This window comes from Diceros bicornis, chromosome 6 (assembly GCF_020826845.1).
Source record: "Diceros bicornis minor isolate mBicDic1 chromosome 6, mDicBic1.mat.cur, whole genome shotgun sequence".
Classification (NCBI taxonomy): domain Eukaryota; kingdom Metazoa; phylum Chordata; class Mammalia; order Perissodactyla; family Rhinocerotidae; genus Diceros; species Diceros bicornis.
In genome coordinates this window covers 59013115-59039769 of record NC_080745.1, presented here as the reverse complement: position 1 = coordinate 59039769, position 26655 = coordinate 59013115, and the positions used below count along the sequence as shown (strand labels likewise).

The following is a 26655-nucleotide window of genomic DNA, read 5'->3' as shown; positions in this document are numbered from 1 at the left end:
TTGCGCAGTGATTGTATAGAAATGGATGTGGGTAGTTGCCAAGGGTTCTTATCTGTCCATTCTTGCCTGCCTACCCAGGCCCCCGCCTAGATAAACCTGCCTTCCTGTGACTTAGGCTGCGCATGAGTTCAGACCGGTTTTCCCTTCAAGTACTGCCCTGGAGTCATGTCCTCATCCTCATATGCTTTTTTTAGATTCCATAATGTCTGAAATAATATAAAAGGTGATTGCTAAGCACTTTCCACATCATCCTTTTAATCTTTACAACAATACTATTAGGAGTTGTCATTATCCCCATTTTACAGATGAGGAGACTGAGGCTCAGAGAAGTTAAACAATGTGTACACAGCCTGTAGTACAAGGATGAGTCTGAATTAGCCAGCTCTGCCTAGCTTCAAGTTCTTAATCACTATGTTATGCTGTCCCCCTTACCTTGTAAGGTCCAAGTGCTTGATGAATGAATGAATGAATGAATGAGAACGAGGGGATTAGAAAGAGACAGAGCCTGGGAGCTCTGCCAAACCATCCTAGCAGGCAAGCACAGATTAAGATCCTTGAGGATTGAATGAACAGGAGAATTGGTCAGGTGCAAGTAGCAAAAAGACAGGATATGGTCATCTGTTCAAGAAATAACTATCGAGCATCTTCTGCATGCCAGGCTTTAGGTTAATGAACTTGCCCCTTGCAGCCACAAGATTTAACTGACTCTGGCCTCGGTGCCTCGCTGCCCGGGAAGGCTTTGATGGGAAGACCTGGCCTTCCATTTGCTCCTTCCCTGGGTAAACTGAAGCCATTTGCAGCAGCAGGGGCGGCGGGGTTGGGAGGGACTGGCAAAAAGGAAGTTGTTGCTGGCCAGGAATCCTGCAAATCCTGCCACAGCCTCCAGTCTAGCTCAGTGATTCCAAAACCCGGGAATGGAATTTGTTAAAAGTACGTGGGCTCTGCCCCACCCCTGGGGGGCTTGTACACAGCCAGGTTTGGGAACCACTGTGTGGACCTGCGTTTCTACGTTTTCTGAAACCCCTGTCCCCTTGTGATGAACAGGACAAAAGCCTCAAGGCTCTCTGACAATCCTGGTCTGGAGTAAGGAAAGGATGCCATGGGAAGGGCGCAGGTAACCAGACCTGCTGAATAGATTTTCATGGAGTTTTGCATACTACTTTGTTCTGTTAAATAATTGGATTTCTATGCCCATTTCTCAAATGTGAAGTTATATTATGATATTGGATGTACTTCTAAAAAACTGTACAAGTCCCCATCTCTCCAGATCGGGCTTTGCCAGCTGCCTTCTCTACCCCAGCCCTCCTCCCACCCTTCCGCCTACCTGGCTCCCACTGAGAATCACTGTTAAGACCATTGTTTCCCAAACTTCCTGGGTATAAGAATTAACTAAAGAAAAAGTCTGACTCAGGATCCCTGGAATCTGTAACGGCCCTGGTGACTATGTTGCAGAGCGGTCTGGGGAACCACATTCTGACAGATGGTTTATGAGCTAATCCAGAGAGTGGGCCAGTTGGGAGACTCAGGAGCGTTCCCCACTGGTGCAGTGGATGGGAGACCCGAGGGGGGGGGTGCCCTTTGAGGTTTTTGTTTCTTACCAAGGGCTCCCTATGATAGGCTCCACTGCCATGGCTGCCCCTGCCTCTCCCACCCATCTGGTTGGAAACAAGGTGCATGCTTGGCTCTCCCACCTTTTGGCTGGGGGCAGTTCGGGTGCGGCTTGACAGATACTGGCCTAGGGGAGGGAGAAGGGGGGGAAGGGCTCAGCCAGGGAACCACACAGGCCACACAGGCCCTGCCAAAATGACAAGGCTCCGCTAGCTGAGAGCCCAGTGCTTCAAAGGGTGGGCAGGTCATGGTCCTTTCAGGTTGTCTACAGGGGGCCTGGGAGCAGCTTGGAGAAGTATTTGTCCCCAGCCGAGCTGGGGATTGTTACTCCCCCTCAGAAGTTGAGAAATGCCGCAGTCTCTAGGGGCAGAAACACGTGGTTTACTTTCCAGCCTCCAACATATTTTTCCTTTCCTTCTTGAAGGAATTTCCAGTAACCCTCCTCCAGTAGTCCATGCGGGCTGTGTCCATGCAGGCTGTGTCCTGCTGCACAGAAGAACCACTCCGTATACACAAGCTCCCTGATTAAGAACTCAGCCAGCGAAGCCCTTACTCACCACAGTGGCATGTGGCTGTTACCATTTGCGTTGATGCTAACAGGGAGAACATTTTCCATTTCTCTTTTTTAAATACTCTAGACTCTGTTTTTTTTTTTGTGAGGAAGATCGGCCCTGAGCTAATATCCAATGCCAGTCTTCCTCTTTTTTGCTGAGGAAGACTGGCCTTGGGCTAACATCTGTGCCCATCTTCCTCCACTTTATATGGGACGCCGCCACAGCGTGGCTTGACAAGCGGTGCCTCGGTGCACGCCCAGGATCCGAACCCGCGAACCCCGGGCTGCCGTAGCGGATTGCACGCACTCAACCGCTTGCGCCATCAGGCCGGCCCCCTAGACTCTGTTTTAATAAAAAAGAAATAGTTGAAGAAGTTCTTAACCAACACTTGCATGCTGAGTTGACTAGTTGACAATTAAACTCTTGTTCCCCTGATCATAGCATCTAATTTTCAAGTAGTTGCTCCCACTGCTTAGACTTAGTTCAGTGTTGCATAAAGATGCAACTCAAAACTGGATGGACATCCATAGGCTGAAAGGAATAGGAGCAGGGCTGGCTTTCTTCACTGCAGAATACATCTGCAGTTTATTAATCCTGCAAGTAAAGCTGGAGAGCCAACGGGCCTTGTGGTTCTTTCACTATAAAGTTGCTTTTTGAGACGTCATCCATCTGTTTCAGCGTTGGGTGGAGTCCATGGCGAGACTCTTATTTTTCCATGAAAATACTGGGCAAAACATCCCCATTACTGTCACACTGTGACATTTTAGCATATTTATAGCATTAATAACACGAAGGAAAAAGGATGCTTGGTTTAGTGTCACCTCCTTTAAAGGAAATTTGGCTTGTGGTCTGACTGAACTGTTCTTATCCCGTGTGTAGGAGGCCAAGTCATCACTTCCCAGCCTCTCACAGTATTTTGTATCCAAGCAGTGTCATAGAAAATAGGCCAGGCCAGCTGGGCGTGCCTTTGGAGTCCGGAAGCACTCAGACTTAGCCATAGGGGAGGTTTTCTTCAACTTACAGTGAAAGCTCTTAAAAGTTGTAACTGTTTGCTTTTTTCTTCAACTCAATCAAGCTGTTAAAAATATTTCAGGGATTAAAGTCTTTCCAGGCTTTCGTCTTAACACACTATCTTTACTTCAGAAAAAAGAAATTCAAGTTTTCTTTTACATCCCCTCCCTACACACACACACACACACACACACACACACACACACACAAGCATCAGAATTTTATGATGAAAAAGCAAATCTTAAGAAACAGGACTAAAGCTTTCTGAAAGAAGGGAATTGAAAGGAATTGAGGTTAGATTTTACAATTGACTTCTTTTATTTTACTCCTTTCCTGGTCAGTTGTCTGTTATTACCCTCTCACACCCTGTTATAGGGAAGCGAAAGCAGCAGATATTGGTGGAGTCAGAATGGAATTGTAAAACTATTCAGGGTCATAAAAGGGCCCGCCCATGGGCTTTGTGTTTTAGGCTTGCCTGTTCTCTCTAGTTAGCCACAAGTTCCGTCACTCACTACTGTCTTACATATCACTTACTATATTCCACATTTCTGCTATTGGCCTAACCTTTCCTCTTGACACCTTGTCTGAATTTAAGTTTGACTCATGACATTATAGGCCAATATTTTTGAAGGCAGAAACTTTGCCTAGCATTCTGGATCCTCCATCATGGGCATATTCTGGGATTTTTTTTTCCTAAATCGATGAATGAGGACTTTTAAGAGAAGAGAAAAGAGCGATTTAATATGAGAGTGTTTCCTAAATAGACGTATGTAGAAAACACCACATATGCAAGACTAGTAGCAGACTTGTAGAGCTAAAAAGGGTCTGAGAAAGTATTTACTCTAGTCCACTCATTTGCAGACAACGAAGTGGGCTCAGAGGGTTGGGTGACTTAGCCAAGGCCTCAAAGATAGTTGGGACACAGAGTTAGGGCTACAATAGGAATCGTCTAAGCCAGTGGTTCTCAACCTGGGGCGATTTCGCCCATTAGGAGACAATTGGCAAAGTGTAGAGATGCTAATGGGTAGAGGCCGGGGATGCTGCTGAATATCTGACAAGGTACAGGACAGCCCCCCAAAACAGAGAATTGTCTAGTTCAAAATGTCAATAGCGCCAAGGTTGATAAATGCTGCTCCAACCCCAGGCCAGCCGTCTTTCCACTCCAGCATTGCCCTGGCATTCTATATTTTTGTTTTGTTCCAAGACTTATTTATTGCTGATAGAGAGTCAGGTCATCTTGATTTTAGCAAAAGCAAATCAATGCAAGTGTACAATGTTATTATTTTAATCATAATGTTGGGTTATGAATCACGGAACTGTGAGGAATAAAATCCAGTGTGTTTTCCACATCTTTCAAGGCGAGTACCTCCTTTAGACATTTAATACCAGTCAGATGACTTTTAAGTCTGTAGTTTTCACATTTTGTTTTTCTTAAAAACTCAATGGCCAACCCCTTGGCTTACTGTCTCATTTTTAAAACATGGAATGAAATTCTCCTCAGGCTCATACCGTGTGGGGCTGAGGGAGATGTGGAAGAGAATTCACCAGGGGCTCTCACCTGGTGTGGGAGCTTTGCCTGTTTCATCTGGTGGAGATGGCATCATGTGTAGACTCTTGTCCTCAATATGTCAGAGGAATACAAATCCAAATGAGGAGAAAACATACTCATGTAAAAAAATCTAATAAACATACTGAGTGAACATACTCATCTGAAAACTTACTCTGTAAAGGTCCCATCACTTCTCAGCATTGACTGAGTGATCTAATTTCTGTATTGACCTAAAAGGGCTGAAAAGTTCACTCTTATCCCTCTGGAGGCAGAATTCTTCTTTTCCAGTGCCCATAAGTAACTCTACTTGTGATATTAGAAGAGATGAGAATCCATCACAGTTGTTGAGCGTCTTGTGTGGTATTCTGTTCAAGAAGGTGTACTCTTCCAAGAAACCATATGCAAACGGTTCACATCATTGGGTAAATTGGGTGAAACGGTGCCATAGCAATTTTCTGGTCTTGTGCAATATAATACATCTATTCACAGAAGGCAAAGACACTTACTAATGTTGCCGAGTCACTGGCAACATTATTGTATGTGATTGGGTGACAGACCCCAGATCTATGTAGAATCTAGTCCTATTTCTGAGGTCTGAGTGGGGGAAGAGAATATGGATATATGTCAGTTCAAAAATGATGTGCCCGTGTTGACATCAACTTTCACTTCCTAATTTTTAAAGAAAGTGTTCTGCATTTTGAAATACAGTGACTATTTCTCCACATGATGAACTTTCCTGACTATTATTTTTGCCTGAAAGCCTAGAGTTACCTTTTGTGCTCAACTATGGTTTCTTCACCATGGATTTTTTGATATAAGGAATCTCTTATATCACTTGAAGGACTTGATGCTTAGTTTTCTGTTTTTATGCTAACCATAGTCCATGCTATCATCGCTGCTGTTTATTAGTAGAAGTCACTGCAAATGCATGCAAGGTATAAGTAAATCACATTTAAAAATTCTTATTATTTCTCTTTTCCTTTTTCAGTATCCATACGGAGAGCATACCTCTGGGCTCTCTGCTTTTTGATTGCATTTCACAAAGGGAACTTCTTCAATTCACCCATTCTCATACCATGTTGCATGTTATAACCTTCAATTTACAGACTATATTCTATAGGTTGCATTTTTATATTGACTAACTGCCTAGGTATGTGTCTTCTATAACTTTTTTTTTGATCATGCGCCCTAACTATAAAGATGTTTTGGGTATTCATTCTCAATATATGTAGACATTTATTTTTTCCTTCATGCAGTAAATATCTGTTAAGAAATGTACTATGTTCCAGGCACTGGGGTTAGAGCAGTGAACAGAAGCAACAACAATCCCTGCCTTTGGAGAGCTCCAGTCCAGTGATCAGGGACACACGTGTACTTCTGAACGAACGTTATGTGCACTAAGAGGTAGATGGGTAAGTGGCAGAGGCTGAATATAACCTCTCAGCATCCAGGAAGAGAGAGAAGTGCACACATCCAACTTTTGAATGCTGCTCTTGAGTATATGGGGTAGCAAATTGGCCCCATCACTAAACTAGCAACCTATTCTACATTTCGAGAAGGTCTACTTGAGGGGGCTTTTTTACATTGGGCAATGTTTAAACTTCCATTACCGAGGAATGCCTGAATTTTACTGGTTTTCTCTCTTCCTGGATTCTGGGGGTGCTATATTCAGTCTCTGCCTCCCACCCATCTATCTCATTCATGACTTGACGTTTCACGGGCACCCTAGTTTAATTTTTGAAATGACTGCTTGTTATGGAGAAGTGATGGCTGATATGTGATGTTCACTGCCAAAATACCCTACTAGGGTAAGAACAAATTGGCCCACATTTCATTATGAGTGATTTTAAAGATAACAGATGAATAGGAAGGGAATTGGGAGGTCCGATGAGTAAAAAGAAGCATCCCTCTTACTTTGGATACTGTGCGCTTTCTCGTTTCCCCTGCAGATTAATTGGCACAGCCACCGTGCCCCTGAAGGACCTGATTGGCGACCAGAACAAATCACTGCCATACAAGCTGATCTCCCTGCTAAATGAAAAGGGGCAAGAGACTGGGGTGAGCATTTTCCTTCTTGTTGAATAGCTTTGAAGTGAGATGGTTAAGCAAAAGTTCATAAGAAAAGAGTGTAAAATTATAATTAGCCCATTATACACACACACACACCTGCTGGTTTTGAGATAAACAGGTCCATTTGCAAATGATATGGCCTTATCCTATACTCTCAATCAGAAAACTAGCAAGTTAGATAAACTTGATGTTCTATGACAGATGCTATAGAGTGAGTGGGACTTTCTCTTGATATAGCTCTATGAACATCCACTTGGTGTTAACATTTGTGTAGTGAGCATAGCTCTGTGTATCAGACACTCTTTGAAACATTCTATAGAGAGTAATTCATTAATATTACCTTGGAATATCAGGATGTTAACATCATGATCTTTATTATTGCATTGGCAGCTGAATGTTTTCTGATCACAGCCTCTCTAAATAAGTACATGTTGATATTGTCTGATGTGAGACCAGGATTCTCTTCCTTAAGGGTGCTTTAAAAAAATATTTGACTCAAGGGGCCGGCCCGGTGGCGCAAGCGGTTAAGTGCGCGCGCTCCGCTGCGGCGGCCCGGGGTTCGCTGGTTCGGATCCCGGGCGCGCACCGACGCACTGCTTGGTAAGCCATGCTGTGGCGGCGTCCCATATAAAGTGGAGGAAGATAGGCACAGATGTTAGCCCAGGGCCGTCTTCCTCAGCAAAAAAAGAGGAGAATTGGCGGATGTTAGCTCAGGGCTGATCTCCTCACAAAAAAAAAAAAAAAAAAAAAAAAAAAAAAAAAAAAATATTTGACTCAAACATCACAGCTCTCAGATTTCATATGATTGCTGACAAGTGCTCATAAAGCTACTGCGCTTGTGTCATTAACCTCTTATCCCTTCATTTTCCAATCAACTTATTTTGCTTGGGAACCTGGGCACAGAGAAAAAATTTTATACTAAAAGAGGCCATCTCTGTAAGCAAGAATACAGGTTAGGCTTCTCAGTGTCCATTAGGAATGTCAGTTTTGCTGGTCTAGGCTCCAAAACTTATAGGTTTGCTGTGAATCAGCATTCCAATCATGAAACATAAATTCAGAATGTCGGCTATCATCTGTCTACCCAAAACCTGGCTGAGAGAAAGAATACTTAGGAAAGATGGTACAAGTCAATGATTTTTCTGGCTGCCTTTTTTCTTTAAACACAGAAGAAAACCTGTATAGAACCCTGAAATGCAGAACTCTGGTGATTGAATGGAGTAAGGAAGGTTAAGGGACTCAAGTCCTCACCCCCGGTGGTCCTCTCGCCCCTGTCAGGGGTCCCTGGAGCACCTCTGGGAATCCTGAGATTATTGAGAAACTACTGATCCAGAGGATGAGCTGTCATGTACTCTTCTAGGTTTTAAAAGTTTGATTCTTTGATTAAGTTTAGCACTTGAGCCCCTCAATGCTCCCTATATTCAGCTTCCTCTTGTAGACTTGGTCTTTAGCATAGGAGCCATAAAAGGCTGCTCTTATGATTCTTTATTTGCCATGAAACTGTTGTTGGGGGCATTATTGATTATTTTGTTCAGTGTCTCCCAGATCAGTAGTTACTAAGTTGGCCACAGAATGTGTTGATCCGAAAGGGAGGATTCACTGGTGAGCAGAGAGATGGAAAAAAATAAGGGCAATATAGTCTGTGTGTGTGGGAGAGTTTACCAGATGTAGCAAAAGTAGCAAATGAAAGTATGGGATGTCCATTTAAATTTGAATTTCAGATAAACAATGAATGATTTTTTTAGTATAAGTGTTGCTAAATGTTATGTCCCGTATTTTTTCTGGTAACCTGGGCGCACACACATCCTTATTTGTAAAGAACTCCCTTTATTCTGAAGTTTGTCCTTCCTCATTTTTGCTGTTAAAATTCCTTTCTTTTTTGAAATGATTAAAATAGTAGATGGGGGCCGGCCCCGTGGCTTAGCGGTTAAGTGTGCGCACTCTGCTAGTGGTGGCCCGGGTTCGGATCCCTGGCTCGTGCTGACGCACCGCTTCTCCGGCCGTGCTGAGGCTGCATCCCACGTACAGCAACTAGAAGGATGTGCAGCTATGACATACAACTATCTACTGGGGCTTTGGGGAAAATAAAATAAAAGAAAATAATAAAATAAAATAAAATAAAATAACAAAATAAAATAGTAGATGGTAGTCAAGGGCATGTTTTTGGCAAAATCAAAGTTAGCAACCCTAGCTGCCGAGCTGGTGGCATAGCAGTTAAGTGCGCACGCTCCACTGCTGGTGGCCCGGGTTCAGATCTCAGGCGTGCACCCATGCACTGCCTGTTGAGCTGTGCTGTGGCGGTGTCCCATATAAAGTAGAGGAAGATGGGCATGGATGTTAGCCCAGGGCCAGTCTTCCTCAGCAAAAAGAGGAGGATTGGCGACAGATGTTAGCTCAGGGCTGATCTTCCTCAAAAAAAAAAAAAAGGTTAGCAACTTTATGTTGATTCCCTCTAGCAAACGGTTTTGAAATTTTGTAGGTTCATGAAATATAAAAATTTAGGAAACTGCCCTAAAATAATGCTTCATGTGAGAAATTTATCTCAGATTTTAAAAATGGGAATAAATTTATCTCCCGTAAAGAACTAGTATGTTTCTTCCTTTCAGATAATGAAAGTTACATAACATTTTCAGTTCTCCTTGCCTGGAGTCCTAGCCATGTTGGGGTCACATTTCATGCAAGAGGCAATTATGTTATGTTATCATTTGCGTATTTGCTTTCTCTTTAATCAGACTTGATTCCCTTTTTCATCCTGTTTGATGAATCACATTGTTATATCATTTTTTGTTAGTCACTTAAAGTTCTTTTTAGAGAGAAATGTGAAAATAAATTTCAACAATTAATAAAGAAGTTTATGGGTAAACAAATAATCATTTCAAGTGAGCCTATGTGACTGTAATTCTGTGATTGGAGGCCATCTCTAGTCTAGGGTGGAAGCTAATTACAAGTTCATACTTGTTTGCCACAACTTTCCTCCAGTTTATGAAGTCGCCCCTTAGCAATGATACACTTGGCAGCTGGACACAGTTGACTCCTTTCCCAGGCTTCTAGTTTTTCACTCCACCTGGGCTCACATGTGGGAAGATATAAACAGTCGAGCATGCATCATCCTTCTCTCTTTCTCTTCTCACTTTCCCATCCCCTTCCTCGCCCCTTCTAGAATTTTTACTCCTGCTGAATTGGTTTGCATCGAGCCTGTAGCATTCCGATGCCGTGCACTGATTCTGTCTGTCATGAATTCTTTCTCCCCAGGCCACCATTGACTTGGTGATCAACTATGATCCACCTTCAGCTCCACATCCAAATGACCCCAGTGGGACCAGTGTGCCAGGCATGGGAGGTAAGCTGACCCTTCTGAAGGCCCAGCCTACTCCAGGGAGAATCGACTAATCTACACCAGGAAAGTCTCCAACAAACTCTTGCTTGTCATTATTCTGTCTGTTGCTCCCTGGCCACTTAGACAGGGCACTGTGAGGCAGGTGGCGCTGTCCTGAACTGGGACACTGCAGTTGTTTGCGAAATGCCCTTCCAGGGAGAGGGGAAGGGTGCGACAGCCCCTTACTCCCAGTGTGCCCGTCCAGCACACACAGACTCCAGCGGAAGGTCTAAGCAAGGCTTTGCTTTGGGTGTGTAGCTTCTACCTCCTATAACATCCCCTGGTTGTAAGACTCCAGGAGCGGCCTCTACTCTCTTCATGTGTCTCTTCATCTCCTGCACGCGTGATTGCCAGGCTGTGCTCTCAGCAGCCAGGCTCATGGTCAGTGCCCTTGGACAGGAGCCTCTCTCTCTCTCTCTCTCTCTCCCCCGCTCTCTCTCTCAGCCCTCACCCCCTCCAGCCCCAAAATGGCCCCTTGGTCTTTTAACCAATTGCTTCCCTCAGCATAACCCACCTTAGGCTCCTTGTTCTCTGACATGGACTGCCCGTCATTCAGGGCCATCAGGTGCTGCTCTGGGTGGGATTGGGGCTGGAGGCTCAGGGGAGGGCTTTGGGCCTCAGGAGGAGGGAAGTCTGCAAGACAACTGGATCTTTCACGCTGCTGAGTTTGACCTCTTCTTAGCATTTTTCCAGGGTGATGTTATGCTAAAAGTGTCTCTGTCCCTTCCTCTGCCCTGAGATGTGTCACTAACGCTCCCTGTTTCCAAGCCTTGGCATGTGTCCCAGGAAGGGAAGGGCCCTCGTCCTGCCATGCTCACTTGCTGCCTTGAAAGTCTCCTTCCTGGAGGGCGTCCTGGCACTTGTTCCTGCCAGGCTTGGCTCCTCAGGTCCTGTCTTCTCTTCTTTTCTCTTGGTTCTGAACTCAACAGTCTGGCTTCCTGAGTGATCTACTCGGCACCCACAGTAGCACCTCCCTGCCTGCCCTGTGGCATCTCTGCCCCATTCCTGCCTGACTTCTTATCTCATCTCAGCCTGATCCCGGCTGCTGCCCCCACTCACCCATATTAAGGTTTTGGCTCATTTCTTGACCAAGTAGTTGTGAGTGTCCAGCTTGGGTCAGCTGGCCCCTTCTTCCTTGAGGACAGTTGGGACTGACATAGCCCAAGGACATCAGCAACATGCTCTGCATTCACCCTCTGCCCTGCAGCACCTGGGGACACTGCTTGGCTCAGACACTCTCAGCCCCATGAGATCCCTGCAGTGGCTCAAGAACATCCATGGCTCCCTTTGCTGCCAGAGCAGTGGCGACAAATAAAACACAGAGGAAACAGTCCAGTCCTGAACAGCACACCTTCAGGGGCTGAACCGAGTGGTCCAGCCTGTTTCCTTCCCGCCTCCCCTGCCCATGGCTGCTGTCACCAGCATTTGCATTGGCCTGGGAAGGGCTGTAGGTATGTTCTGGCCCACAAAGGGCAGCCCCAACTGGTGGGATATCTGGAGTAGCCTCTGAATTGGGAGGATCAGGGTGCCTTTCCTCACGCTAACATTTTTCGTAAGCCTGTTTGTTAGTTTCCTGGGGCTGCTGTAATAAAGTACCACAAACTGGGTGGCTTAAACAATAGAAATTTACTCTTTCACAGTTCTGGAGGCTAGAAGTCTGAAATCAAGGTGTCAACAGGGTTGGTTCCTTCTGGAGTCTCCGAGGGAAGATCTGTTCCATCCTTCTCTCCTGGCTTCTGGTGGTTGCCGGCAATCCTTGGTGTCCCTTGGCTTGTAGATCCATGACTCCAGTCTCTGCCTCTATCATAGCATAGTGTTCTCCCTGTCTGTCTCTGTCTTCACATGGTGTTCTCTCTGCGAGCCTGTGTCCAAATTTCTCACCTCTTATAAGGACATCAGTCATTGGATTAGGGCCCACCCTGATCCAGAATGATCTCCTCTTAACTTGATTACATCTACAAAGACCCTATTTCCAAATAAGGTTACATTCTGAGGTTGCAGATGGACATGAATTTTGAGGAGACACTATTCAACCCAGTATACTGGTAGATAAATGGCAGTTTGATTATGTTTATTCTATTTCAAGAGCTAAAATGTTAAATGGGCCTTTTTGTGTTACTCTTTCAGCCAGGCCTTTAGGGAGAAAAATAACGCTGCGCTTCATTCAAGTAAAAAGAGTAAACTTAGGGGGCCGGCCTGGTGGTGTAGCGGTTAAGTTTGCACGCTCCGCTTCGGCGGCCAGGGGTTTGCTGGTTTGGGTCCTGGGCGCGGTATCTCAGGTATCTCGCTGTATCTCAGCATTCTTTACTGTAAGGTGGGGATAGTGGTAGCACTTACATCACAAAGTTGTTGCAAGGATTGAATGAGATAATTCGTATAAAGTATTAGTCTAGTGCCTGGCATACAATAAGTGCTACATTAATGGTGGCTATTATTACAAAAACAATTCCAGGTGGCCTGTAATTATAAGCTCAGTTGAGTCTCACACGCTGTATGAACATTCAAATTGCTTCCTCTGAAAAACAGAGCTATTAGAAAAGAATGATCTGGTTTGGCTTAGTCAAAGTTGAATGACCAAATGCTTTCTTTTTTTTTTTTTTTTTTTTTGGTTAGGAAGACTGGCCCTGGGCTAGTACCTGTTGCCAATCCTCCTCTTTTTGCTTGAGGAAGAGTGGCCCTGAGCCAAAATCTGTGTCTGTCTTCCTCCATTTTGTATGTGGGTCACCACCACAGCATGGCTTGATGAGTGATGTAGGTCCGTGGCCGGAATCTGAACCCGTGAGCCTGGGCCACCAAAATGGAGCACACCAAATCCAACCACTATGCCACCAGGCCAGCCCCCCAAATAATATCTTTTTAAAAAAAAAGTTGTGTCCTGGTGGGCCAGAAAGACTTGGAGAAGAAACAATTTGTCAGGCTCTTTGGAGTGTAGGAGGAGGTCCCATCTCCTGAGTTGGACCTGTGTGAGCCCAGGCTCAGAAAACATGTGATTTCCCTGAAGCAAAGGGCTGCTTCCTTCGAAATGAGAAAAGCACTCACTCTTGAACTTTTAAACCCAGTGGGGAGAAAATCCTTGACCTCTAGGATCCCTTTGTCTGAGGGTCTTGGCAGCGCTAATGCTCCAGCAGTGCTTGTGGCCTGAGAATTCACCCTTTCTCTTAGGAGGCTGGTTTCCACCAGGCTCTGCGATGGCAGTTGGCCAAGGTCTTGCTCAGAAGTTCTTTACAATTGCTGATACTGCTGGAAGAAGATAGGAAATGAATGGGAACTTGGGTTCCTTTTATTTGAATTTCAAACAAAGAATGTTACCAAGTGCTGGCTTGCAAATGAACTGTGTCTGCAGGGCAATTTTGTTTTTAAGTGTGAGATGGCAAAGTGAAATTTCTTTATTTAAAAAATAAACAGGATTCTTTGATCTGGAAGTGCTGTCTTTGTTCTATAAGATCATTGTTCACCAAGGACGGGTCAAGGTGGCATTCTGAATGTTGGCTTCACAACCTGGCTAAAAGAAACTTTCTTCCTCGTTTTTAAAAATCTTTTGATATCCTAGTTTATCTGGATGTTTCAAAGAAAAAGTTTTTTTCTTAATGTGATAATTCAACTCAACTAAGCGAAGATATCTTTGAGTACTTACTACAGCTCTATGTTTGGGAAGACGCTAGGAGAAAAACACAACTTACAGTCTTGGGGGAAGGTAAGACCAACAAACTTGAGACAGAGAAATAACAACAAGGCAGCCACACTTCCTGCCATCACATATGTCATTAATGACATAATGACATAAATGACCCAGAATTTGTTTTTTCCCTTCCCTTCAATTGACTCAAAACAACAACAAAAACCCTTAACTATTCTTATATAAAAGTAATGGGGGGCTGGCCCCGTGGCTTAGCAGTTAAGTGCACGCACTCCGCTGCTGGCGGCCCGGGTTCGGATCCCAGGCGCACACCAACGCACTGCTTGTCTGGCCACGCTGAGGTGGCGTCCCACATACAGCAACTAGAAGGATGTGCAACTATGACATACAGCTATTTACTGGGGCTTTGGGGAGAAAAAGGGAAAAAAAGGAAGAGGATTGGCAATAGATGTTAGCTCAGGGCCAGTCCTCCTCAGCAAAAAGAGGAGGATTGGTGTGGATGTTAGCTCAGGGCTGATCTTCTTCACAAAAAAAAAAAAAAAGTAATGTGTATGCTTCCTCTAATTTATATGGATCTTTTCAAATTTTAAAAAAAGTGATTTTTTTTTTAGTACAAAAGCAGTACTGCGTGTAAAAATGTAAATATCACAAAAATATAAGACACAGAAAGTGCAATTCCCTCACAGTTCCATCTTCCTGAGATAACCACTGTTCACAACTAGGGATGCTGATTTTAAAGGTTAGCATCCACATAGTGAGTCCTGCAAAGAAGAAATTTGAAAGATTAATGACAGAACACAGAAGTAAAGATTTTAGGGAAAATTCACCCCGGCAAGTGGAAGAAACTAATTATGACCATAGATCACAGGAATTGAATACCTGAGGTGTTTGTAGGTTTTTTTGTTTTGAAGACTTTGTATTTTTTTAGAGCAGTTTTAGGTTTACCAGAAAATTGAGGAGAAGGTACAGAGGTTTCCCATATGTTCCTTGTCCCCACACTTGCATAGCCTTCCTCATATCAATATAACTCACAGAATGGTACATTTTTTATGAAGGATGAACCTTAATTAACAAATCATAATCACCCAAAGTCTATAGTTTACCTTAGAGTTCACCCTTTGTGTTGTACATTCTATGGTTGGACAAATCTATAATGACATATATCCATCATTATAATATACAGAGTATTTTCACTCACCTAAAAATCTTCTGTGCTTTGTATATTCATCTCCCCAACACCACCTACAACCTTTGGTAACCACTGATATTTTTTATTGTTTCCATAGTCTTGCCTTTTCCAGAATGTCACATAGTTGGAATCAAACACTGTGTAGCCTTTTCAGATTGGCTTCTTTCACGTAGTATTATGCATTTAAGATTCCTCCATGTTTTTTCAAGGCTTGGTAATTCATTATTTTTTAGCACTGAATAATATTCCATTGTCTGGATGTACCACAGTTTATCCATTCACCTGCTGAAAGACATCTTGGTTGCTTTCAGTTTGGCAATTAAGAGTAAAGCTGCTATAAACGTCTATGTGCAGGTTTTTGTGTGGTCATAAGATATTAACTCCTTTAGGTAAATACCAAGGAGCATGATTGCTGGGTGGTATGGTAAGAGTATATTTAGTTTTGTAAGAAACCACCAAACTGCCTCCCAAAGCGGCTGTACCATTTTGCATTCCCACCAGCAATGTATGAGATCTTCTCTTGCTCCACATCCTTGCTAGCTTTGGTGTTGTCAGCGTTGCAGATTTTGGCCGTTCTAATAGGTATGTAGTGGTATCTCATTGTTGTTTTAATTTGCATTTCCCTGATGACATATGATGTGGAGCATCTTTTCATACGCTTACTTGCCATCTGTATATTTTCTTTGGTGAAGTATCTGTTAAGGTCTTTGGCCTATTTTTCAATCAGGTTGTTTGTTTTCTTATTGTTGAGTTTTAAGTGTTGTTTGTATATTTTGGATGATAGTCCTTTAACAGGTGTGTCCTTTGCAAATATCTTCTCTCAGTCAGTGGCTATCTTCTAATTCTCTTGACATTGTCTTTCGCTTTAATTTTAATGATGTCCAAATTATCAATTATTTCTTTCATAGATCGTGTCTTTAGTGTTGTTAACTAAGGGATTCGTTTTTAAGAAATGCTTTCTGGAGCTCTTATATCAAGATGGCAGAGATTACAAACTCTGGGGCGTGAGTGGCTTGACAGAATGTGTGTGGTGTCAAAGGTACCTCATTAACCCATCTCTGAGACTGCTCCCATGACAGAGGGATGGGCTGACCCAGACTGTAGGCTTGACCTCCTGAAAACCTGTTACTTGGCCAACTTGATTCACCAGGTGTCAGTTAGCTTGGCTAGAACCTACATTCCTGTGGCTGGAATAAACTATTTTTAAAATCTCACATCTATTTTTGAAGAACCATCTGTTACAATTGTGCTTTGTCCAATGATAGAAATGCAAAAACTCATTCATAGCCAGACTTGGCTGCTTCAAATTTATTTCATTCCACAAACGCCAAAGTCACTTTACTTGAAATTCAATTCGATCCAGTTCAGAAAACATTTACTGACACCTATCTGTGGGGCATACAGAGGTGAGAAAGGTATTGTTTGCCTCCAAAGAGCTTGCATTTCTCTAGAAAGGTAAGATATAAACATGAATAACTACAGGTCAGACCTGAATATAATAAATTCCTCAAGAGAAGACTAAGCAAATTATTACATGGGAAACAATTTTTTAGAGAAAGTATTTTTTCAACTGTGTATTTCAAATATGTATTCTCACTGCCTAGCACAGAGTTGGAAATCCATAAATGTTCAATAAATGCTTAGTTGGTTGAGTCAGTGAATGAATGAGTGAATGATGGATGGGCAATGGATATGGTTTAAATTTTTTTTTCAAAAAGGGCATTTTGGGGAACATTAATGAATAGACCAAAGTGACTGATTCATTCAGAGGTGTAATAAAAGGGAGGCATGTTCCTGAGGGCTGGGAGTGCCAGGCTGAGACATTTGTCCTTGATGGACAGACTCTGAGGATCCATGGAACGTTTTCTGAACAGGGGACTGACTTGGTCAGAGCTGAACTGGAAAATGATCCATGTGTTAGAAGGCTGTTGCAGGCACTGTTTCCAGGCTTGGGTCTCTAACTGGCTTTGTCCAGCAAACTGATGTATTAGGCTAATTTTTTTCCAGGATATCTAGGAAAACCAGAGTGATCATAATAGACAAGTGGTTTTTAAATTTTAGACACAGTAAAATCATTGAGGGAGATCTTTAAATGTGCAGATTTCTAGCACCTACCTCCAGAGAGTCTAATTTAGCTGATCTGAAAAGGAACCCCTCAATCTGTATGGTTAACAGGAACTTCCAGGAGATCCTGATGAAGGCAGATTTGGGAGCTCATGTTGAGAAGCCCTGGAGTTGAGTGTGTTATCTGGTTAACATTATCTTCCTCAGACTCAGATAGAGCTCTTTGGGCAATGTTTCCTAGACTGGCTCACAGCCTCAATCAATCAAAGGCAGAAGCTGCCAGAATTTCCCTGCAAGCTCATGTTTGCATCACTGTTTGGTTATAGGCTCTTCCATGGTACCTTTGCTCTGGTCTATGTATGGAGTCATTCCAGAAGATTCTTACAGCACATATAGTGCTATTTACCCAAGAATCGGGCTGGAGGGTAATGAATTGCTTATGGTTGAATGCAGACATTTATTTATATAACTTCTAGCATGTTAGAAACCCAACAAAGTTATTATTCAACATTCCATCTAAATCAGCATGTTATCTCCAAAATGTTTTCATGCTTAGAAACTTACTCTCTTGTTCTGCTTTGTACTTTTTAACTTACACTGATGATGTTATACTAGCCCTTTATTCTGATTTTATAATGACCTTTGGCCCAAGGAAATTAAATTCTGCCTTACCCAGTACCACCACTTAATAAGACTTCATCATTAGAAGCAAAATTAATATGACGGGCAGAGACTGGCATTCTAGGACTCTAGAAAAGCAGAGTTGCTGTGGGGAAATAGTAAATATTGACCAAAAAAAAAAAAAAAAGCATGAAATATTCCAGAAAGGACTCTTCATCAAGGAATGGAAGAGGATTAGATGGGATGGTGGCCCAATTATTGCTTGGGCAGAAAAGATGAGTGCAATGGGAAGAGTGTTTGGACAAAGGGGCCTGCTGGCTGGGGTGTTTGTGAGGGAGTGTCTGTATTCCAGGCCAGGAGGAAGCCAGTGGTGACTGGGCAAGTGTTCCTCTTCCCCGGCCCACCCTCTTCTGCTTGGTGGGGAGAAGACGTGCTGGAGGAGGAGAGTATGGAAGCCTGGAGGAAGGAGAGAGTCTGATACCCATTAGGGAAAGGCACAGTTGGGCATGCCAAAGGCAAACTTGACTGTATCATAAGGTCTTCTAGGGCTGCCAACTCTTCAGCATTGGGTGGGCAAACAGAAGCCATTGGGAAGTGTCATTGTCACAAGTGCCTGCACACAGGGGCAATTTGCAGGAATATTGCCATTGAGCTTCTGGAAAGAAGCCAACTGTCCATCTCAGGAATTATGAAGACTTATTTTGTTAAGTTGCTGGAGTTGTGACAGAGAGCCATTCGTACGTGTTACTTGAAGCATCACTTGTGACCAGGTGTGGGTCACGTAGGAAGTTACTGATATTCAGAAAAAAGATAGGTCAGTGCTGTTTGTAGTCAAAAGCTTGATAAGATTTGATTGAGTGATTTGATTGAGACCCAGATTCATGCCTGGGTCTTGACTGAGTGACATGGTAATTGTTGGGGAGGCAAGATGGCATTCATACAAAGGGATCGTGAAGAGCTTGTCACAGCCCCAGAGGGACAGTAAAGAGGAGCAGAAAAATGGAGTGGTAACTACAGGGGACCCTATGGAGTCCAGGAAAGTTTTGTTTTTTTAAATTATGGGCTGTCTTTCAGCATGTTTATGTCTTGATAGGAATGCTCCAGGAGGGGAAAGGGATGAGTGGATACAGAGGCAGATATTGCAGGAGCAAAATCCTTGAGTAGCGAGAGGAGATGGGATCCGTGCACACCCGGAAGGGTTGGCCTCAGGTCAGGAAGCACAGACAGTTCAGCAGTCATAGCAGGAGGGAAGGCAGACAACAGATGCAAGTAGGATGGTTGATTTGGAGTTGGGAGGATGTGGAAATTCTTTTCTGAGAGCCTGTTTTCTCAATGAAATAAAAAGTAAGTTCATTAGTTGACGTTGAGGATAGAGAGGGTATTGGAAGCTTTCAAGGTGCAAAGTAAATGGAAGTTCAGAAAGGTAAAGTGATTTGACCTTGTTGGCTAAGCAGTGGCCATCTCAGACCAGGATCCAGGAAAACTTTGAAACAGATGCCTTGGAAACATTGTAGGATGGTTGGGCAGTCCTGCGAGTCCACTTAAGTTTTGTGATCATGAAATTAAAGTGAGGCTAGTCAGTAAGGTGTGTGTTCTTCTCAGCCAAGTTTACCTGCCTGGGTGAAGGTGGAGAGTCAAATGAACCAGGTGAGTACAATAAAGTGAGGGAAGGGGAGAGATTGAGGGGCATGTAGAGGGGCCACTGCAGTGTTAGATCACAGAATCTAACACAGATTAGGGGAAATGTAAGAACATAAAGGAAGTGGGGGTAGGGGAAGTGATGTGCTCAATAGCTTGGGGCTGCCTGTATGGCTGCAGCCTTGTGGACTGGAGTAGTAGATGAGACAAACTGGAAGGATACAAAAGATGGCTTCTGTAGTGGGTTGAATAGTGTCCCCCCAAAATTACTGTCTCCAGAGAACCTCAGAATGTGACCTTATTTGGAAATAGGGTCTTTGCAGATGTAATTAGTTAAGATGAGGTCATACTGGATTAGGGCAGGCTCTAAATCCAATGACTGGGGTCTGTCTGAGAAGAGGTGAGGGCACACGGACACGCAGGGGAGAAAGCCATGTGACAACTGAGGCAGAGATTGGAGTAATGCAGCCATTAGCCAAGGAACGCCAAGGATTGCCATGAGCCCCCGCGAATAAGAGGCAAGGAAGGATTTTTCCCTTGAAGTTTCTAAGGGAGCATGGCCCTGCCAACACCTTGATTTTGGGCTTCTAGGGTTTGGAACTATTAGAGAATAAATTTATATCGTTTTAAGCAACGAATTTGTGGTACTTTTTTACAACCAGAAGCAAATATAACCAGCAACTTCCTCTTCAGTCAGCGGCTCCCAACTTCATGTTGCCCTCTGTGGTCATGAAAGAGTCATCGTTGTGGGTCCACTTGGCTGTAGTTCAGATTCATGCCTGGGTCTTGTTAACGGGGCGTGCCAGTACAGCCGCTGACATTTGGGTAATGAAACAGCTTGTGCAGAAGGGTGTGTTCAGCAGTGCCTTAAGGACCCCTCTCATTCTTTGTGGAACACTTAGCATAGCATTGTTTAATCGTCTGCAGCTTCCTGCCACATCAAGGGGTGATTTCCTGCTCAAATAGCCTTCTGCTGCTGTGTAGAGATGCTGGCAGTAGCCATGACTTAGGCTGGTTTCTTCTGGTCCATCCCTTCAGCCTAAAGTCTGAATAACAGAAGGTGTTTCCAGAGGAAGCTAGCTCTTCATTGCCCTGCGGTCTGTTTCTGGAGCATCCGTCAAGAGTTTAATGAGGGCTTGTTCAGAGGCCAGCGCTGCAGAGGGGTATACTTTACCCCTCCTCCTTCTCCTGCTTGCTGCTGTAAACAACCACCAACCCCAAATGGAACAATCCACAGCAGGGAGGAAATCCCACTTGGGCCCAGGATGACTGAAGGAAGTTAATCTCAGTTGTTGGAGGAGACTTAAAGCCATGCAGGCCAGCCATTGCACCGTCTGGAACAGGTTTGCACGAGGGGAGCCTGCCCCTCTGTGCCTCCCTGAGGCTGGTGCCACGGTTGGGAGGAGCGGCCCTCTAGCGTCTGGCGCTCTTTCCTGAGAGCTGTGCAGGAGTTTTGCCAAGCTGCTGAAGAACTTGAGAAGGCACGAGCAGGGGTCCGGATGCCCTCGTTCATTTACTCCTTCCACCTTTATCAAGCCCCTGCTATGTACTAGGGTTTGTATAAGGCACAGCACAGCTACAAAGAAGGAAAAGACAAGCCCCCTGCTTCTGAAGAGTGTATGGTGGTGGGGAGGCCTGCGGATCAACAACAGATGCAAGTCTCTGTGGGGAGGACTGTATGGAACAATGTGTGGTGGACGCGAGAAAGTATGACTCACTCCATCTGGGAGCGGTGAGGAGCGCCCGTCCCAAGACTATATTTCATCTGGAACTTGAGGGAGTTGAGGGGCTCACCTGGTGGAGAATAGGAGGAAGGACAAGCAAAGATCCAGGGGCCGCAAGATGGGTGGCAGACAAACCTTCCTTTTGAAGCCTCATCAAGAATAGAGAAGAGACCCAGATTATCTTGCAGAGGGCAGAGGTAGCTATTCTTTACCTGTGCTTTCTATGGGGTTTCCTGGTGTCCTGACAAAGATGTTGAGGACCTAGGAAGACAACATCCCCTTCACCTGCAGCCTGGTTTTAGATCCAGTCTTAAACCAGTGAGGTAGGGTGAAGACTTGGTCCTGGTTTCAGCTCAGCTCTTAATAACCTAACAAGTCACTTCAGCTTTCTGGACCTCAGTTTTTCTGACTGTAAAATGGGATGAGGGACAGGTTAGATCAAGGATCTCTAAGGTTTCTTTTTGTCTAACATTCTGTGGGTCTGTGACCCCTTGAAAGACTGGGAAGTGTGGATCCAGAGAGTGTTGGGTGAAAGGAGCAGAGGGCTGAGGAACAGAATGGAAGTCACACTCAGTGAGGAAGAGACAAAAAGGGGCCCCATGGAAGAATCTGAAGAGATTGAGTTAGAATGCCAGGAGGGGAGCTGCACGGTTCGAAGAAGTAAGTGTGGGCCCCAGGGTCCAAGGCCGTGTTAGATGGAGCATGAGGATTCAGAAAAGGGCCCTGAGCTTAGCAAGAAGAGGTCACGGTTGACCTCCGCAGACAGAAGCCAGGCTTGGACAGGCTGAGCATGAATGGAGGGGGCGAGGGGGAGGGCTCGCCCTGGGCTAAACTCTGAAGCAGTACGTCAGGGAGACCTTCGACTTCCTTGTGGTCGCCCCTTCCTCACTCTGTGCCCCCATCTCCGCTGCCCACTGACTGCTTGAGCCCTGCCGCCAGCCCATTACTGCTCTCTAGGAAGTGTTCTAGTGTTCTGTGCTCCAACCAAAACTGATTTCTCCACAAAACTGGAAAAAAAAAAAGATTAATTTACTGGGTGCCGCTCTGCGCCAGGCACTGTGTTAAAGGCTTTGTGTATAGATTAATTTTATCTGTACAATAACCCTGTGCGAAATACTATTATTTCCCCCTTTTTACAAATGAGGAAACTGAAATAGAAATTAAGAAACTTACTCAGACTCACGTAGCTCAGAACTGAGATTTGAACATGGGCAGCATGAGTCCAGAGCCCAACCTTTAGAGCCATGCTTACATAGCAGTCTGATTGAACTAATTCATACTATGATGTGAGTGATTGACAGATGGCTCCATATAGAAATTAAGTCTCTTACATGATTTTGCATTGTGAAGGAGGAGTTTCAGAATCCAAAGGTAAGGAGTGCGAATGCTGGTATTTTTTGGACAAGGTTGTTAGTCTCTAGTCTCTCTTAAATTATGTTGTACAGATTACTGAGAGCTCAGACTTTTTGTCTATTAAGAAAAGAAAAGCTAGAGGCTGGCCGGGTGGTGTAATGGTTAAGTGCACGTGCTCCATTTTGGTGGCCCTGGGTTCGCAGGTTCGGATCCCAGGCGCGCATCGACGCACCACTTGTCAAGCCATACTGTGGCGGTGTCCCCTAGAAAATAGAGGAAGATGGGCACAGATGTTAGCCCAGGGCCAATCTTCCTCAGCAAGAACTGGAGGATTGACATTGGATGTTAGCTCAGGGCTAATCTTCCTCACACAAAAAAAAAAAAGAAAAGAAAAGAAAGAAAAGCTGAATTTTGTGAGTTTCAGAGAGTTTGTGAATAAAAGAAAAGGGAGACATAGTAGGCAGAGTTGATTTTTACTTTTTTAAGAGAGAAAGATTTGTACGTATTTGAAGGCAGAGGGAAGGCCCCAGTGGGGAAGGAGCCACTGGAGGTACTTGAGAGAGAGGGGTCATTTGAGGAGTCCCCCCAAAATCAGAAGGAAGTAGGATCTCAGGCATGGGGAGGCAGTTCACTCTCCGAGTGTTTCTCCCCGAGTGTGAAGAGAAGCTAGGGGGATAAATGAGGGGACAGATGTGTGTGGAATTGACACAGCAGGAGGACAAAGGGAGAGCATGATGAGATGAGCTTCTTGTCTGCTCTGAGGGTGGAGAGGGCGTTTGTGAATCAGGAGCCTCAAGCAGAAAGGAGACGGTACAAAACCTCCCGAGTAAATCTCTGGAGGAAGACCTGCAGTGGGAAGGTGGAGCTGATGCCTCCTCTGCAAAGCTCCAGTTCCCCACGGCAAGTCCTCGTCCCTCCTTCCTAACTGCAGAAAGGCCCCTTGACCTCAGGCTGGGTTCTGAGATCAGAACAGGGTGATTTCTGGCTGGTCCCACTGCACCATCTCCTCGTGCTCTCCCCATGCTCTCTCGCGTTCTCCCTGATACTTTGAAGACAGCCTGAATGAGTGCCGTGATGCACCGTGAACACATTTTCCTAAAGAATCCTTATGAACCACAACATGCCCCAAGTCGGTGTCACCAAGAAGCATCTCCTTCACCTGCTGTCTCAGGAACACTGAAAACTCTCCGTGTCCAGGAAACCAGTGTTCAGACATTTATAGAGTGAGTGCCATCTCTGACTGGAATCCTTTTTGGTGTTTTAGGAGAAGAGGAGGACGATGGCGGTGACGAAGACATGCTGGACAGCACGGTCAGAGTCCCTGGGCCCAGGGGGCCGGGTGGGACAGTGTCGGAAGCTCAGCTTGCCCGGAGGCTCACGAAAGTGAAGAAGAGTCGGCGGTTGCTGTCCAACAAGCCACAGGACTTCCAGGTGGGAACGGCCCATGCACCCCACGTCCGGGTTTTACCACCGTATTGTCCACCTTCTGGCAATTGCACTGATGTCGAGAAAGAGCTATTTCTATGGGGAGTGGCTCAACTAGGGAGAAAGGATGTCAGGGCGTAAACCCCACAAGAAGAGCTCTCCATCTTTCTTCTGCGTGCAGAAGTAGATGTAGTCAAGCCAGATGAGGCTCTGTGGAGAAATAAAACCATACTCTTCCTTCCATTTGATGGTAGGAAAGAGTGAATCAAAGAACAGAAGCACAGGCATTGGGTTTTTCATAGCTCTGGGCACTGCCTTCGACTTGGAGACAGCTGTGGAGTGAGTTAGAGCATCCCAGGGCTCAGGGGGACCAGGGAGGAGGCTCGGTTCTGAGTGGCAGCCTCAGCCCTGCCCTGCCCCTTCCCGGGCCAGCCTGGACTATTTAGACCCCACTACTGCTCTTGGTTTCTGCAACTCAACACCAGTTTCCACCTTGGGAATGAGCACAGGTGGCTGCTCGCAGTCCATGAGCACCCGTACATCGCAGAGCTGCCCTGGCCTGGTTTCAGCGAGCCTTACAGGTGGACGAGCTGAGGCCACACCTGAGGATTCTCTTACACCGTGTGCTGGAGAAGGATCAGTAACAACCCCTTCTGTGCTCGCAGATCCGTGTCCGAGTGATTGAGGGCCGGCAGCTAAGCGGCAACAACATAAGGCCTGTGGTCAAAGTCCACATCTGTGGCCAGACACATCGAACAAGAATCAAGAGAGGGAACAATCCATTTTTTGATGAGGTAAGTGGGCGGAATGCATGTTCCCGCTCAGTGAGTCTGTTCTATTTGTATGCACCTTCCTGCCTTCCACCCACCCCTACCCTGTCCCCTGTGGGAGGGGAACACAGGTGTAAACTCAACTGGTAAATACAATACAAAGTGCCAGCATTAAACATACTAAGAGCCTCTGGGTCTTGAAATCACATGGTCTGCTTCATCATTGGTTCTCAGAGCTGCTGGTGTCTCTCTGGTGTTTTTGTGGTAACTTCCAGACGGAGCCCTTCCTATTGGATCTTTTGCACCCCTTATGATGGAGCACATGAAGTCACCTACATCTGCTTTTGCTCTTTCTAATTAGCAGGGTGTCTCTGAGGAGTGACTCTGTGTGATGAAGTAACCAGACTTTTTAAAGGTGTCAAACATAAAAAATAATGTATATTAAAGGAAACCAATTACATATGAACAAAAAGAGTTTCTTCCCCCGGTACTGAGAAAGAATACAGCCTGGTTCTGTTACCTCCTGTGTAACACTCCTCAAACATACTTAATACCTTGACGGTCATCTCAAATGCCGCAAAACTCCATGATTAGGACTGTGAACAGGAATAATAAGTTTGGGAATTTTTGGAGTGCAGCTTTCCTCTGCTGAGGAGGCACATTTCTGAGATTCCTTGGGCCCGCATCTCATGCTCTGTTCTCTGTGCCTAGACCTTTCCTACCACAGTTTCCTCTCACGGTTCCTCTTAGTTCCCTACGGCTTCTAATCCCAGCCCGCATCTGGCTTTTCTCCTTTTTTCCTACCTCTATTCACTAAAGAAACTGGTTTCTTCTGTCTGGTGTTCCTGTTTCTTCCCCTTTCTTCAAGTTGGCCCCCAGCTTCGCAGAAGGGCCCATTTTCTTCTCACCTCTAATTTTTCCTCCTCAAATGAATTGCAGGCAACAGCATGCAGCCGAGTAGGGTCAAAGTTAACTTGGAGTTGTGGAGGTGCGCCCTGAGATGGGCACTTGAAGGGGACTCTGGGAAAGGCTGGTAGAGACTCACGTGGGAGGGCAAGACTGGATTACAAGGCGTAATGCAGTTATCACGCAGGATAAATATTTATTCAGCTATATTCTGAGAAGCCCAGCAAGAATATCCACCTCAGAATTTTCCCATTTTAATGAATATTTTTGAGATTAGATCTCTTGTCAAAGGGAAGAATCAAATAACTGAGCCTCTAAACAGACCAACTCATAAATCAATAAAAGAATTTTACTAAAAAATCTCTAGTTTACATATATATATCTTCTCAACCAAGTGATTAAACTTGGTGTCACCAATAATGGGACAAACTGACATGTGTGTCCTGATCTGATATAATGGAAGTAATCTACATGACCTGTGTTGTTTCTTGTCAAAGGGTCAACTGAGTCTAACAGTGAGGAGACACTCACACAAATCCGGATTGTGGGATATTCTGCAAAATGACTGGTCTTGATGGAAAAAAAAAAACAACAAAAATAGGTGGAAGTACTGTTCTAGATAAAAGGAAACTAAAGAGACACAGCAACCAAATGCAATGTATGAGCCTTGAGTGGATCCTAGATTTAAAAAAAAAAAGCTGAAAGGAACTTTTTTCAGGACAATTGTAGAAATTTGAAAATTGTCTATATGTTAGATGCTAAATTTCTTGGGTGTGATAATAGTATTGTGATTACCTTGGAAGATGTCCTTGCTCTTAGGAGATGCACGTGAATCTATTTTTAAGGAGTGAAGTGTTATGGTATCTAGAACTTTCTTTCAAATAGTTCTGTTAGTAAAAGAGAAAGAGAGAAAACCAATGTCCTCAAATGGTAACAATTGGTGAACATAGGTGAAAGATGGTGTTTATTTTACCATTCTTTCAATTTTTCTGTAAATTTGAAATATTTTTAAGTAATAAGTAGGAGAAAAACGTCTCAGTTTAAATAAATGCTCAATCTTTCTCTCTTAGGATGAAAGTTTATTGGTACATAAAACTGGTTTTATGGTACAACCTCTATATATCTAATATTCATCTCCCAAGAATCAACCTTAAACTTAGCTG

At 44.5% G+C, this 26655-nt stretch overlaps 1 protein-coding gene across 4 annotated transcripts in view; it reads left to right on the top strand.

Annotated features, from left to right (window-relative positions):
* MYOF (myoferlin) overlaps positions 1-26655 on the top strand; it is a 156792-nt gene that overhangs the window by 34107 nt on the left and 96030 nt on the right. For all 4 annotated transcript variants that reach the window (XM_058543549.1, XM_058543550.1, XM_058543548.1 and 1 more), the window contains exons 4-7: positions 6672-6780; positions 10042-10129; positions 23656-23822; positions 24482-24610. In XM_058543549.1, coding sequence (XP_058399532.1) covers positions 6672-6780; positions 10042-10129; positions 23656-23822; positions 24482-24610 — 493 coding nt within the window. The remainder of the gene's footprint in view (positions 1-6671; positions 6781-10041; positions 10130-23655; positions 23823-24481; positions 24611-26655) is intronic.